The sequence below is a fragment of the Globicephala melas genome, chromosome 2 (assembly GCF_963455315.2).
Source record: "Globicephala melas chromosome 2, mGloMel1.2, whole genome shotgun sequence".
Taxonomy (NCBI): Eukaryota; Metazoa; Chordata; class Mammalia; order Artiodactyla; family Delphinidae; genus Globicephala; species Globicephala melas.
The window spans coordinates 35,377,900-35,394,082 of NC_083315.2; the positions used below are offsets into that span (position 1 = coordinate 35,377,900).

Consider the following 16,183-nt stretch of genomic DNA (forward strand, 5'->3'; position numbering starts at 1 on the left):
CAGACAGGTAGCATCAACATCACCTGGGGGCTTGTTAGAAATGCAGAATCCAGGCTTAACCCCAGAGCTATCAAATCATAGTCTGCATTTTAACTAAACGCCCAAGTTAAAGAGAAGCACTAATCTGCACCTTCCTATCACCAGAGTCCAGAATATCATCTCCTGCTTTCTCCAATGCTACACCCCATCAGTGGTCCCCTTTCTCTCCTATACCTTTACTTTCTTTTCTGCTGGCTCCTTACTCTCTGCCTATAAACAGTATCAGGTCTCCCTTAACCTTAAAGATACCTCCCTTCCACCATGTATCCTACTCTTTTCACCTTTCTCTTTATCTCTAATTTCTTAAAAGAGTTCTTTTTTCTCCCAGCGTCCATCTTCTCACCTACTCATGCCTTAACCCAGGGGTCCCCAACCCCCAGGCCGTGGACCGCTACCTGTCCGTCAGAGGCCTGTTAGGAACTGGGCCACCCAGCAGGAGGTGAGCGGCGGGCGAGCAAGGAAGCTTCATCTGCTGCTCCCCATCGCTCGCGTTACCGCCGGAACCATCTCCCCCCCGCACCCCACCCCTGCCCCTGCACCCCAGTCCGTGGAAAAATTGTCTTCCATGAAACACAGTCCCTGGTGCCAAATAGGTTGGGGACCACTACCTTAACCCATGGCACTCTTGTTTCTTCTTTGACCGGTTCATGGAAACTGCTCTTGTAAAGTTTCCTAGTGATCCTCTCATTGCCAAATCCAGTGTCTCCTTTAGTCTTTATTTTACTCTGCAGCATTTAATACCATTAGCCACTTTCTCCTCCTGACTTTGCCTCCAGGTCACCAGTCTCTTCTGCTTCCTCTCCCAGTGTCTCCTCAGTCTCCTTCTAGAGCACTTTTCTCTAGGCTGTCTTGGTACACTTCCAATCTGAAAGCTTCCCCTGTTTCCATCTTATGCACTCATGTGGTTTCAGCTGTTAGGTGTTACTGATGACTTCTCACTCTAGCTCTTGCATTGTAGATTCATTTTTCTAATTTAATAAAACCATTTCTACTTTAATAACTTGAAAGCACCTCAGAAGATAGTTGCTACTAGAAGTAACAACAGCAGCAGAGTCAGAGTAGTAGTGGCTAACATTTTTACCATGTGCCACATACTGTGCTAAATGCTGTACATGCATTTGATCCTCATACAAATCCCAGGAGGTAGGTGCAGGTGTTATTTCACTTTGTAGCTGGGGAAACTGAAGCTGAAAGGATTGGGCCAGGGTCGCACAGCTAGTCAGAGCCTGAATTTGAAGCAAGAGCCTGAGATCTTTTTATTTTTAACCTGTTTCTAATAATATAATTTTATACACAAAAGGATATATATATAAAATATAAAAATAAAGTAGTAAGCATGGTAATTTAATGAATACCAGAGACCCTACCACTCAGCCAAAACTAGAACATAACAATAACTTGTATCTATATACATGTTCTTCCCCATCCTATCTTCTTCCTAACCAGAGATAACCACTAGCGTTGTATTTATTATTTCCTTTCATTTTCAAAATTTTAGCCCATACCTAACATATACGTATATACTTAAATAATAATATAATTTTGCTCATTTTTGAGCTAATGCACATAAAAGAGTTTCTTTAGGGTATGTAAACTCACACTGGACATGCTGAGTCATGAGTTTAAGGTTTTTAACTTTACAAGGTAATGCCAAAGTATTTTCCTAAGTTGTTGGATCCATGTATACTCGCACCATCAGTGTATGAGTTCCCTGTGACTAACTGGGCATTGTCAGACTTTAAAATTTTTGCCAATATAGTGGATGTAAATTATAGTCTAAATTTGTGATTCTTTGATCAATAATGAAGTTGAGCCTCTTTTCACATGTTTATTGACCACCTCTGTTTCCTCTTCTGTGCAGTGCTTGATTTTGGTTTTTTGCCCATTTTCCTGTTGGACTTCTTTTCTTACTGACTTGTAGGACTCCTTTACATATTCTGGATTCTCACTGCCATGGGTGGTCACATGCATTGCAGATATCTTCTCTAAGCTGTTAGTGAACAGACTTTCTTAATTTTATTGTAGTCAAATGTATCAAACTTTCCTTGTTATGGTTATCGTTTTTCTGTCTTGTTTAAGAAGTCTTTTCCTATCTCAAAGTCAGAAAGGTATTCTCCTATATTTCCTTTTAAAATTGTAAAGTTTTGTTCTTAACATTTCAGTGTTTAATCCATCTGGAATTGATTTTTGTGTATAGTATGAGATAGGCTCCTACTGCATTCTCCCCATAGCATAACCATTTAACCAGCACCATTTATTAAATAGTCTCTCCTTTCCTCTCTGATCTGCAGTGTCATCTGTCATATAGCCATGGGTCTCTCTCTGGGTTCTCTATTCTGTTCCTTTGGTCAGTACTAAACTTTCTTAAATTTTAGTAGCTTTATAATGTGTCCTGATATCTTATAGGGCAAGTAGCCTAATTTTTTTTTTCAAATATTTAATAGACATGGTCCAGGATAGAAGGTCAGAGGGGCTTTTTTTTCTTGATGGGAGAATATACAGCACATATGCTGATGAGAATGATCCAAATATGGAATGATCACAAAATAATAATGTAAGAAAAAATTGCCACAGTAGTGCTCTTCAGAAGGCAAGAAGGCATAAAATCTAGTGCACATCCGGAAGGGTTACCTTACTCCATCCACTGAAGCAGGAGGAAATGCAGAGCGTTTGGGCACAGGGGCAGGTAAATGAGTACTTGGGGTGAGAGCATGCAAAAGTTCTCTTCTGATTGCTTTTATCTTCTTAGGAAGCAAGGTCAACATTTGAGAGTGAGAACAGGAAGAAGTGTTGAAAGTTTAAAGAGAGAGGAAAAGGGATAAAATAGTTACTTAGAAGAACAGAAGAGTGATTGGACTTGGGAAATGAAGTTGAATTGCCAGACAGCGGTAAGGGCCCACGTGAGGTTAGTGGTCATGAATTTAAAGTGAGAACAGTCAGATGGCTGTGTGTTTTTCTCCAGGCATATTCAATTGTGCAATCATGGAGTGGCAGAGAATTGCATTTAACTAGAATTGGTGCTTGCCCAGAGAATAAAGGAGGTTCAAGACAAGGGAGTTGAGGATGTATGCAAGGAAGGGATTAATTATAATGATGGACCCATGGAATCCAAAATATGTTCAGAGGGAAATAAGGATGTGAGGAAGGAGACAGGATCAACAGATTTTGCATATCCAAGAATTCTTGGAGTTGGAGTACTGGATAAAGGGAGCGAGCTGGAAAGATAGGTGGTTATAGAATAGGAAGATGTTTAGATCAAACTGTGGAAGGGTGGCAGTAGGTGCTGATGACAGTGCAGGTGAGTTTGGTATTTTGAGTGGGACAGTTTTTCATTGTGTGAGCACTGTTCACATCGCAGGATATTTAGTACCCTTGGCCCCTGCCCGTTAAATGCCACAGGACCTCCAAGTTCTTATAATAACCTATAACGTTCCCATAATTGCCCCCAAAAGAACAGTGACTTAAAACAGTATTTGCAAATACTCTCAGTGGTTGAGAAACACTTGTCTACGAAATAGCCATGGAAATGAGTGACTGAGGTAAGGTGGAAGACGAGATCTTTGGAGAAGAGGAAGTCTAGGAACTTAAGAGGCCAGAGTGTTGGAAAGACGATCTCTCTGCATGTCGACATCCAGCAGTTATTATCCTATTGAATGACAGTGGGCCAGAGCTAAAGTCTTCAAGGAGAAAAGGGGAGTGACCTGGGGTGTCTGGAGGTGACTGCAGTAAGGGAGGGGTGGTGGTTCACAATATTGAGACTAAAAGCTAGAAGGATTATTTTTCCTGGGGATGGAAGCACAGGGGAGAGGAAGAAGAGCTTAGAAATAGTCATTAAGATCAAGGACACCTTCCCCACCTCGGGGGCCTGTAGTATAAGAGCTGTGGCAAAGGAAATAGTTACCATCTGGGGGTTGCAGGAAAAGAAGCAGCACTATCTTCAGGGGAAACCAGGTTTCAGTTAGAACAAGTTGATGAGTAAAATATATCATGAATTTAGGAAATTTGCTGATGGCTATGATTTCCAAGGGGCCCAGTGGAAGAGATTAAGGAATCTGGGTTGGGGGCGGTGGGAGCATTTAAGAGATGAGGTTATAAACAAACATGTAAAAAGTGACTGAGGATGAGAGTCCAGGAAGTGATAGATGCTCTGGAGCCCATCTTGTGGCAACCGAAGTAAGCAAGAATAAAGGGCGTAAGGAAAAAGGATTATTGATGGCTCAAGGCAGATAGTGGTGTTGAAGTTATGAATATCGATAAAGAAAGGAAAGAAGAGGTTCTTACAAGGAACCCACAGACTTCTGAGACCCCCTTTATTTCCAGAGGCTCTCTGCCTTCATCCTCACCCCTGCTAGTGGAAGCATGAGGCAGAAAGGGTAGGCTCCAGAACACTTAGAGCTCCCCTTCCTGATTCATGTGGCTATAAAGTGGAGGGGACTAATCTTTGTGGCCGGGAAGCCATGCAGATAATATACCTGTTCTATTGTCTCTTGCCATGTAACAAATTATCCCAAAACTCAGTGGCCTAAAATAGCATTTTCTATGAGTCAGGAATCCAAATAGATGTAACTTGTTGATACCTCTATCTTGATCTCTCCAAAGCTGCAGTTAAAAGTATTAGCAGGGGCTCAAATCATTTTGAGGCTCATCTGGGGGGTGCGGAGGGGTGGTCCTCTTCCAAGTTCACTCAGAAAGTTGTTGGCAGGATTTGGTTACACACAGCTTACTGGGCTGAGGGCTTCAGTTCTTCATTGACTGTTGGCCAAAGGCCTCCCTTGGTTGCTTGCCACATGAGTCTCTCCATAAGGCAACTCCAACATGGCAGCTGGCTTCATTAGCAAGAGAGAGAACGCTAGCAACACAGAAGTCAGTCTTTTGTTATCCCATCACTTTTGCCTCATTCTGTTTATTAGAAGCAAGTCACAAGGTCCAGCCCACACTCAAAGGGAGGGTATTACCCAAGGGTATGAATACCAGGAGGCAGCCATCATTGAGATCCATGTCAGAAAGCTGCCCATCCCTGAACCAACCACTGATAACAAGGGGATTAGAACTGGCTCAGACCAGTCAGGTTCTCCCCATCCCTGGAGCTGGAGTCAAGTCCCCAAATCACAAGGCTATCACATAATTGTGGGGAGGAGCAGAGGATAGAATAAATGTTGGGAGGATAGCCAGAGAGTTCACTGTAACCACTAACCAATATTCATACCTTTATTCTTCTGACTCTGGAACTATTGTTCTTCCTGCCATATAGTGCTGCCTCCTTATGTCTTGCCATTGCCCTCTAGATCAAGCCCAGACTCCTTATTTCAGCATATAATGGCCTTCACACTCCAACCCCAATTTATCTTTTCAGCCTCATTTCTCACCGTTCACTCTCATTTATTCTAAGCCAGTGGTTCATCAAGCTGGCTCAGGACCCCTTTAATACTCTTAAAAGTTATTGAGGGCCCCAAAGAGTTTTTGATATAGCTATTGATATTTACTTAATTAGAAATAAAAACAAAATTTTAAGATACTAATTTCCTTTAAAATAATAATAAACCCATTACTTAGTATAAATAACACGTTTTTGTGAAAAGTGCATTTTCCCCAAAATTTTTTGAGAAAAATGGCACGGTTTTACATTTTTAAAAATCTCTTTAATGTCTGCTTTAATAGAAGACATCAGGCAGGATTCTCATATCTGCTTCTGGATTCAGTCTGTTGTGATGTTATTCTGGTTGAAGTATAGGAAGAAAATGTGGTCTTACATAAACATGTAGTTGAGAAGTGGAGTTATGCGTATTTTAATAGTCTTTTCATATCATTGTGTGTATTCTCTGATATTACACCAATTCTGTAAGTGGTAATTTCTCAGAGGTTCGTTGCAGTGTGGAACTGAACCCTTGGTATTCTGTTTGGTTAAAATCCATTGGACTGTCTGGCACTTTGAATAGCTTTCACACATTTGGAAAATCTTTGTTCCCTGAGTTATTCAAGTTTTCCAAATATTTCATTATGAAATCTTTTTAGTCACATTTTAAATATCACTGCCTGTCTTGTCAGAAGAATCTACGTTTTGGGAAGCTGTTGGTTGTGGAGGATTTAAGTTTCTAGAATTCTAATTTTCACTTAAAAGCTCAGATTTTATCATTGGTGACAAATACTGCCATTTTCCTTGAAATAATAGGCTTATTTCATTTATTTTTGACAAAGTGCCAAATGCCCAAGTCTGAATAACCATAGTTTATCTGTCATCATTTTTTGCAGTAAAACTGGTGCTCCATAAAATGATCCTATGGAAAAAAAAAAAAAGATCCTGACTTCACCTGCCTTATAACTTCTGCTTACTATGTTCTGGGTGTCCTTCAGCTTCACTGCCACCCTGCAGCCTTTCAATGTGCCTCATATTCAAATGCCTCAAGAGAGAATCTGATTGGATTAGCCAGCCATTATCCAGTATAGAAGTGGTGTGGCGCTGAGCATGGCAACCAGCGCGTTAAGGAACAAATTCTGGCTGCTTACGTGGAGGAGACTTCTAGTCTAGCAAATACTCAGAACAGTGTGTCCAGGACATTCACCATTATGAATTAACAAGATATATTTTCACACACAGGCGCACAGAGTGTGATTATGGTATGAGAAGTTAAAAAAATTAGATTTATAATTTGGTTTTATAAGTACTCATTTGATAGCACCTTGTTTAAAGACCCCGCCCCCCAAAAAGCATGTCCTTAAAGTTATAGTCACATTTTGCTACCACTTGCACTTTGTTTGGAGCACGAATAATATTCTGAGGCTGCCATCAGACCATCTGTTCAAAATATACTCTTCAACATGGATTGAGTAGTTGTTACTATGAATTTTCTACCAGTGTAAACATAGAATGTATTGCCTTTCACATTAATATTAATAAAAAGACATTGTTACAAAGAATTTTCTTTGGTCGATTAACAATTTTTCATTGTTTTAATGGGTGTCTTCCTCCTTCACAAGGGAGGAAAATCCTCTAAAGTCTGTGAGTATAATCTTATTTCTAGTGTTTTTCTTTGTTAGGAGTCACGAGGCTCTGAATCTTGCAAGTTCACAGATTTTAAATGTAATTTTTATTTAAGATTAGCTTTCTCATTTTGGTAGGAACAAAGAAGGCTAAGAAATGTACTTCTGCCATCTTGAGTGGATGGTAGGTTTAGTAACTTTTCCTATTTGAAGGTTCTGGAATTATTTGTATATTGTATTCTGTACGGTACAGGATAGATTTTGGCTGCATAAGTGAAAACATACCCATGAGTGAGCACATGTATGCTTACAAACAAGTTCATTCACTCAGTGAAGTAAAGAGCTGAAGCAGGCTGTTTTTAGAAAAAATATTGGGGGCCCGAGTTCCCTTTTTCATTCATCTCATGAGAACATTACTAAGGGGTTTAATGTATTTGGGATAATGATGAAGAAAACAAAAATAGCATCCCTGTGGGGAAATGTAACCTGATACAATTTAAAGTGGGACCAAAATTGAAACATAATTCTTTTAGGAAACGGAAATATTTTATCTTTGTCACATGGATGTAATCTAAATTTTAACAGAAATCGAGGCTTCCGTTCTTTTTGTACATCTTGATTTTATTAACTTTTGTATTCCTTTGAGCCATATGTCACAAGTAAGTTGTAAATATTATACAGAATAATCTGCATACTCTTCAAATACTTTTTTTTTTTTTTTTTTTTTTTTTTGCGGTACGCGGGCCCCTCACTGTTGTGGCCTCTCCCATTGCGGAGCACAGGCTCCGGACGCGCAGGCTCAGCAGCCATGGCTCACGGGCCCAGCCATTCCGCGGCATGTGGGATCCTCCTGGACCGGGGCACGAACCCGTGTCCCCTGCATTGGCAGGCGGACTCTCAACCACTGCGCCACCAGGGAAGCCCCCCCCTTTTTTTTTTCTTAATGGAACACTAAAAATGCCCTAGTCATTCCTTTAGCTTTTTGCACTAATAGGTATAAAGCAGAGCCTCAGGGGCTGTTCTTGCTAAGTATTGTTAATGCTGCAGTGCAGGTTGGAATCTCAGAAAACCCAGTTATATACTATAAAGGTGTGGCTAGCTTTTATTCTTAATATCCAAAATCATCTAAAGGCTTGTTTTCTTTCTTTTTTTTTCAGACCTAACTACCATAATGAATGCTGCATATTAAGAAAACCACAAGAAGGTTATACGTTTGGTTGTCTAATATTCTTGGATTTGATATGAACCAACACATAGTCCTTGTTGTCATTGACAGAACCCCAGTTTGTATGTACATTATTCACATTCCTCTCTGTTGTGTTTGGGGGAAAAAAGACATTTTAGCCTTTTTTAAGGTTATTGATTTAATTTCATGTTATTTGGTTGCATGAAGTTGCCCTTAACCACTAAGGATTATCCAGATTTTTGCACAAGCTTATACAAGTCTAGGATCCTTTATCAAGGCAGTTATGTTCATCAGTCTCCTGCCTTTACTCCACCATCACCAAACACTCAGTTAAATATAACTTAGCATTTTTTAAAATGACCACTCAACATAATGCTTAAGGGATTTCCTCTCTGTGACAGAACCCAGGAACCAATTCCTAGATACACAATGTTGGCATATTGAAGATAAACTTAAAATTGTTCTTCAGTTTTGAGGCCATGTGTAAAGTTTAATCATATTGTAAAATATCTATTCCGTATTAGAAATAGCTAGTTGACAGCTTATACTTCTCAAAACTCATGTTGTTAACGTACGCAAACTCAGTTTCTATATGTGAAGTTAGTGAGTCTTTTGTGTTACTCCAAAATAAAGGCAATGATTTATTTTTTCCCAATCTCAATACAATTTGAGCTAATCACTCAAGCTGGATTCTTTACATTTTAAAGCTGGAATCAGCAGTAGCCCTATGGGAAGTAAGACAAAGCACTGACTTTTAAATATAGACTTTTAAAATGATCGGTTGTTTTCTTTTGGAACTAGAATTAGAATAGTTAATACTCATCCACAAACCATTATTATGTGTACATTATTGTTGCAATTGTGATAACAGAAAATTTTATTTATTTTTATGCCAGCTTATATTGTGAGAACACATTTAGTCAGTTTGGGTTTTATCAGTCCTGTTATGCTTGTCCTTGGAACATCTTTCGCGTATTCGAGGTTTGTAGTTGAAAAGTTTACTGTAAAAAAAAAATCAAAAACAAAAAAATGTATTGTTTTTACAGAATAAATTTATTGGAATGTGTACTGGGAGTAAGGTTTGAGGTTGTAAACAACTAAGTTAGTGTAATTTGGCTTCATATATGTAATGTGAGGTATTAATGTAATTCATATATTAAAGCAAAAATTGTTAACAGCAAGTTGACAATAGAATCAAGTGCAGGTGAGGGTTTTCTTTTTTTTTTAAACACTGTATGGATTTTAGGGTTTTTTTTAAACACTGTGGGGAGGGAGAGGAACTGGCTACATGATTGCTTGCACGTCTAAGATACTTACCAGTTCAGTGGACCCTAAATTCACACACTTGACATTATCCATGCAGTGATTTGGACCCCATTTTCTTTTGGTTTTCTTATTTTGGTGAAGAGCTTGTAAATAACATGAAGGAAAAACATGAGTGGCCCTAAAAGCTTAGGGCCATTGATGATGATGATGGTAGTGGTGGTGGTGGTGGTGATGATGGCAGCTGAGGGCATGAAAGCGCCACTTACCACTCCCGGGCTCTGAGGCGGCGGCTGGATTTTTGCTTTGTTTCTCTGACTTTTAGCAAATATTGATTTTCCTCTATTATACTCACTCACATTTCCAAATATGAAAAGTTCATTAAAAGATAGTAGGAATGCCAGTCCACTTCTTTTTCCTTAAAAGGTACTTTTTAATTTTGAATATTTTAATTTAAAAGTAATGAAATTTAATTAATTCATGAAAAGTCCTCTTCATTGCTCACACTAAAACATGAGAATATAGATGACATTTTGAACTGGAAATATAGCTGACAGATTTTTAAAACAAAAGGCGTAAAGACTACAGAACTTTTTCTGAAAAAAAATATACAAAATGTTTCAAATTTAGTAAGATTTGTCTTCATAAAAGACCAAAAATAATTTATTAAAAATATACACAGAAATACAATAGAAACATTTCCAGTCATCAATAAAATAAGGGTAATGATAAAGTTATAGATCCCTCCTTAGCTACTTAGACTCACAGAAAAATTTCAGTAAAAGCAATTTTTGAAACAGCAGTAAATAATATACTTTCCTTGGGAAAACATTTTTCAAACAACATTTTTAAATATTCTGATAATTTGTCTTTTATATTGAGGTTGATAATGAAACATATAGATCTTATATGCAAAAATATTTCTCCATCTGTATTTGCTACTTTGAAATTTTTAATATGCATAGACCATTTTCACTTTTGAACAGTTTCCTTTTCATGCTCACTATTATAGGAGCTAAATTGTAATTTTTCACTTATATTTAAAGTGTGCAAACAGAATATTGAGATAGGTGGTCAAGTTTATTCACAAATAACTTGAAATATATTTCTTTAAACAAGCTTTCTGAATAACTTCAATTTTCCTTCAAAAAAAGAAAATTTATCCACATAATTCCTATGATAGCTCACATATACAGTACGGAGCAAGAATTTATGTATTCTTAAATGTTCCTGTATGGGAAGAGAGTGGAATGGGACCAAATATTGGTACCAAAATAACAAAAGTCAGTAATCTAGAGAGAAAGAACATAAAATAATGCTTTTATTCAACTTTTTCATCTGCCTTTGTTTTTATGAAGAACTCTGGTTTGTAGATACAGCGATAGGCCAAGAGCTGAGGAAGAACTCCATATGCTATGTTTAATGCTAAAAAAAGGATTTTCGCTTCTTCAGGGACTCTGTAGACATAAGCAGTTCTAGCATGAAGAGAAGCACCGATGTGAGAAAACTGAGCCTGTGGCATTAAAAAAAGGGGGGGGGTGGTAAGCATGAATTTTGTGTTTAGTTGGATGCACGATGAGTTCTGAATGGTTCATTCAGACCATGCTCCTGTGCCCTCAAAACCAGGACTTGCAAACAATCCATCGTCTTCAGTATTTCATTGAATTTAGGGCTATTCTTGACTTAACTTTTCAAATAAAGTAAACCTTTAGCACGTCTTTATCAGGCTAGCTGTTTTTTAACGCATCTAGTGCCCCCATACCAGACAGTAGTGGCTCAATTTGACAAAAAATCTGAATAAAATCTGCTTTTTCCTGATTTACCTTCTGGAGATATCCTATATAGGAACTCAGTTGTGGCTCACAAAATGTGTTCCAATTAAAATGAAGCAAGTACAGAGTTTAGACAGCTTAAAATATTTTTAGCCTAACTATTTAAAGAGAAGCACTGAGAGAGGGCCTCAGCTTCATTTATCAGTTCTTTCACCTACTCCTTGGAGCAAGAGCTCAAAGCCTTCATTATGCATTTGTTTGTTTATTTATTCACATATTTGTTTTTTTATGCAACTTAAAAAATACTAAGGGTTGTTTTGTAAGATAAGGGTGGGCGTAGGGATTTGGTTGCTCTTTATAAAATGGCAAATATACATGCAGGCAACCTTTTCAAATCAAATTATTTAGAAGTATGGCTTGTCAGCATAATCTGAGTTTACAAAACAGAAAGACAAGAGCTTCCCATTTGTACTTAGATTACTTGTTGAGAACATACATTCAGAATGTGCCAGTTGGTCTTTTTTGATACTTTTCGTAAGCACAGGGGAATCTATTAGAAAAGGCTTCTGTGAAAGTATTTCCTCAGGATCCTTGTATCATTACAGAATGCAGTCCTGGAGTCTGCATTTCATATCTTACTGAAATTCAAGATATACACAAAGGATTGGGAATCTAAATGTAGTAAGTGGTGACTTAGTTCATCAGGATCAAAGTGAAGAGACAGAAGATACTATAATCTAAAGAAGGCACAGAAGTAACAAGAATGAAAACTAAATAATTTGCTTTAAATACATATGAGTTATCTTACATTTCCTTCCATATGAAATCAGTTTATTCTGCTAAGTGGTTAATAAATCAGTTTATTCTGCTAAGTGGTTAACACAGATAAAAGTGTTACTTAGCACTTGACTTTACTATGATGAGCAAAGGACAAGTTTTCATAAGCAGTATGTATACAGATTGTATCAGTGACAGATTTTAACAGGTTACATTTTTGCAAGTTACTGATACATTCTGGGGGCCTCTGGTAGTTTTGCTGCTTTCTGGAGATAGAAATTAAATTAGCGTGGTGTGTTGCCAAGGACCCAGGGACCAACGCCAATGCCAACGCAGGAATCGTCTGTCTGCATTGTGATCTGCGAGGCACTGAGAGGGCTCTGCCCTCAAACACACCTCCCCCGGGGCACATGCCCAAACAGAACCCAGCAAACATTAAATATTTCATCTCTGGGCTATGAAGACAAAACACCTTGAGAGTAAAGGGCATTTGAGAGGCTGCCCTGAGGAGCTGCTCTTGTGGACATTCTAGGAACACTGAACAGGAACTTGGCCCCTGTCACTATGTTCTTCTAGGGCCTATTTTGAATAACAGTATTTTTCTGAATATTGTAACTAAATTTTTTCTTCTGGACTAGAGGCCAGATTTGAACCATGGTTTTAAGAAATGTGCATTTGGTGTCTATCTTTATAGACACTTATACACATCTCAAAAATCACCAAATTTGGGGAAATGCGGACCATAGTTTGAGAGAATAATATGAGCAATCATGCCTACTTGCATAGGGAACCTGCTAAAGAGTCTGATTTCGTAGGCTTTTTTGCTGCACTAACCGGTGCAGTTAATACCTCATTTTCACAAACAGCAAACTCATGGCAACATTAAAAAATGATCGTGTCCTTAGATTAGATTGTAAGCCCACCGGGCAGGTACTGTGTCTGATGTTTTGTGTGGCACCTATCACATTGTTAGAGCTCAATAAACGTTCAACAGTAATGGTCTTGTGACTGTCAAAATACAAAAAAGCTTCTACAAAGCATTTCTCTATTTTTATACCTATTTTAGTAGGCCTTTTGCTTCAAAATTGTTTAACAAGGGGCAAAGATGATTGCATTTCTAATCAAAAGAGGTATGTAATTGAGAGAAAGAGCCTGAGGCCAATTTTCTGCAGTTCCAGTACTGCTCATGGTTCTAATGGGTGTATTTATAGTGGCCTCACCTCTAGCTGAGTGAGCAATCCAACCATAGCTTCCTCCCAAGACATATGGTGTCCAGTTTCCAGGGTGCTGAAGTTTCAGAAAACCCTCAGTCTCACTTGAGAAGGGTTCCCTTCCCAAGCACATAGCTGCTAAGGGGCTGCACCGTGTCTCCTGGGTGATTTTCCCACCAGCACGTGAGACCTCCTTATGACAGGGCTGAAGAGCTCAGCATGAGCACTGTGCTAGTAGGATCTGGTGGCTTGGTGACCTCAGTGCTGCTGAACTGACACATGGCCAAGATTACATGTTCAAGTTATGGGTCCCAGAAATTTCTCCAAAATTCAGTGATGTGAGGTCGAGCCCCTAATAATTTTTCTTCTACTTCATTCTAAATCATTTTTCACCTTAAATTTAGTTAAGAGATTTACTTTGGGTTTTTTTTTTTTTAAGAATGGATGGTTGGGATGGAAAATGAGGCAATAAAGTCAAAGAAAAAGGTTAAATTTTAATAGCTGTGTTTTCCTATAGAGACAGCCTGGAAAGAATTTGACTAAAAATCACAATCTTGGTTCCAGAAAGGAGAATTGAAAGAGTTTTGTGTGTCCACATAAATATTATAGGCAAAAACTAATGTGAACATTGGGACAGTAGCCAGGTTATTTGGCTGATATGGTATAAATAGCTAATCTAGAACCGTGTTACCGTTTCTTAGGGTTTTCTGAGCGCCATAGTCTTGTGGTTAAGAACACTGAATCTGGAACCAGATTGACAGCGTCAAATCCCAGCTTCACCGAAAACCAGCAATATGACCTTGTGTTAGGTATGTAACTACCTCTGGCTCCTCACCTGAAAAGCAGGAGTCCACCTCATAGGATTGTTACACAGGTTCAATGAGTTGATCTTTGTCAAGTGCTTAGGACAGTGCCAAGCACATGGAGCTCTTCCACAGACAGATACAAAACCCAAGTGAAATGCTTGCTCATGATCTGGCACTCTACTTGCTTGAAAACCGGGGCCCTTTGTTTTTAGATTCCCTTGCTGATCTTTTGACAATTTCAAGACTGTCTCCACCAAAGGATAACAAGCATGTAAAAAGACATTAAACCCAAGCTCTAGTTTTAATACTAAAAAAGATGTTTAGTGATGAATCACATCAGAAGCAAATGATTAAAATGAGATTTGCTTTAGTATCCCAATTATCCATGTTCTTCCTAAACCTTTACTTTCAGGTTTTCTTAAAGGCTTCCATAAAGGAAAAAACTTAATAAAACTTGTCCCCCAGTAGAGTCAACTCTTGACAACCAAATTATCCACAGATGAGCCTCCAGACCCTTTTGTGAGAAAGTATGTGGCACCTGCATAGCCAGGGGGTGGGAGAGTCTGAGGCAGCAGGTGGGAAGGGGCACTGGCATTGCCTGACTGAAGTGGAACTGCTCCTGCTTCCATGGCTGCGAGCTGTTAATTGGATGGCATGGCAGGCTCCCTGCCAAACCCACTGTGAATCTGTCCCAGAGCTTTCTTCCAGTTTCTCTGATTTTTAGGTAATTATACACAACACACAGCTACAGATTAATGTATCTTCTGAGCAACATAAGGCATTTCTCCTCCGAACTCTTACTGGGAAGCTTCTAGCAACAACATTAACAAAAGCAACAAAGAGGCCCACAGCTTATAATGTGCCAGGCACTGCTCTACGCCCTTTACACATATTACCTCATAAAATCCTTAACAGCAGCTCTATGAGAAAGGTACTATTATTATTCTTACTTTATAGAAGAGGAAACGGGATCAAAGAGGTGAGTGACCAAGGTCACTGAAGTGATCAGTGAATGAGATTCGAACCAGTCTGCCTCCAGAGCTCATGGTCTTAACCATATTAACTATATCTTTTCTTTTAATTTTCAGTGATATTTTAGCAGAGAAAAATTCTTCAATTGATTAAAAAATGCTAACAAGTAGATCTAAATAGCCTGTAATACTTTTCAAATTAGACTTGAAACTTTAATTTTATATGAAAAGACCCTTGGGTTAAAGTCCCCAGTGGAACTCTTCGGTGTAAAATGTGTCCTGGTTTTATTGCATTTTAGTTTACCTTTTGATTTATCTTTTGATTTCTGAAGGCAGCAGGTTTGGCAGATTCCTAAATGGTCTGAAATGAGGGACCTAATAACTACTAACCATGTTTTCCATTGACTTGTACTGGTCAAGAAGTTTTTCAAGGATTTTTTTCTTATTATTAAGTCACAGGTTCTTGGGAGTTCACTAGATCTTACAATAAAAGCATTGATAAAGTTAGTGGGATCATGAATACATAAAGCTTCTAAATTAGGAATGGCAGTTTTAGAAAGCTTGGGGTGCTAATCAAGGTAATGGAGAGCTTCTATGATGAATGTGTCCGATATCCTCTCAAGATGAGAATTCATTTCGTGAGCAAGTATTCGCTTCATATGCACTGTTTTGTTGCAGTGTGATCTGTAACTTTTCCTTAGGCTGAACGCTCTGAATAGGTAGATATTAAAGCCCAGCTAAGAGTTATGGGAATGTCAGACACATAATTCTCAGATTACACCATTCTTCTGTTGGGTTGGGAGAAACATCCTTCTGACATTGATAGAATCTAGTTGACAGCCTCAGGCTACCTTTGCAAATTGGGCAGTGATGGATGAGACCAGAGATTTCTTCAAGGCCTGGCGTATGGCTGAAACTGCCACTGCTGCTGCCAGCCGCTCTGCTATCCACACTGCCTTTCCCAGAACCTCCTGGCTGGAGTCACAGGTGCCTGTCTGCAAGCTTAGCCTCACCAGCAGGTACAGGGTAGGGTTCATCTTACTGTTACAGATTTAAGTACCCATTCGCCCCCAAGCTCTGACCATCCTAAGCCTCCTGACTCTGCTGACCCTGTGCACATGGCTAGGCCCTGGCCTAGGTCTTCTGCCTAGTTCTCAAGTTGTCTCCTGAGACTTGACCA

At 38.9% G+C, this 16,183-nt stretch overlaps 2 protein-coding genes across 5 annotated transcripts in view; one reads left to right on the forward strand and one right to left on the reverse strand.

Moving 5' to 3' along the window:
* HDGFL3 (HDGF like 3) overlaps nucleotides 1-8,346 on the forward strand; it is a 73,886-nt gene extending 65,540 nt beyond the window's left edge. The window contains exon 6 of the mRNA XM_030878503.3: nucleotides 8,175-8,346. Within this exon, the coding sequence (XP_030734363.1) occupies nucleotides 8,175-8,180 (6 nt within the window). The 3' untranslated portion in view covers nucleotides 8,181-8,346. The remainder of the gene's footprint in view (nucleotides 1-8,174) is intronic.
* TM6SF1 (transmembrane 6 superfamily member 1) overlaps nucleotides 7,912-16,183 on the reverse strand; it is a 28,302-nt gene continuing 20,030 nt past the window's right edge. For 2 of the 4 annotated variants that reach the window (XM_060293783.1, XM_060293784.1), the window contains one exon: nucleotides 7,915-10,979. In XM_060293783.1, the coding sequence (XP_060149766.1) occupies nucleotides 10,788-10,979 (192 nt within the window). In that variant the 3' untranslated portion in view covers nucleotides 7,915-10,787. Of the gene's footprint in view, nucleotides 10,980-16,183 lie in introns of all 4 variants that reach the window. The other 2 variants (XM_060293782.1, XM_030878500.2) reach the window with 2 other exon arrangements.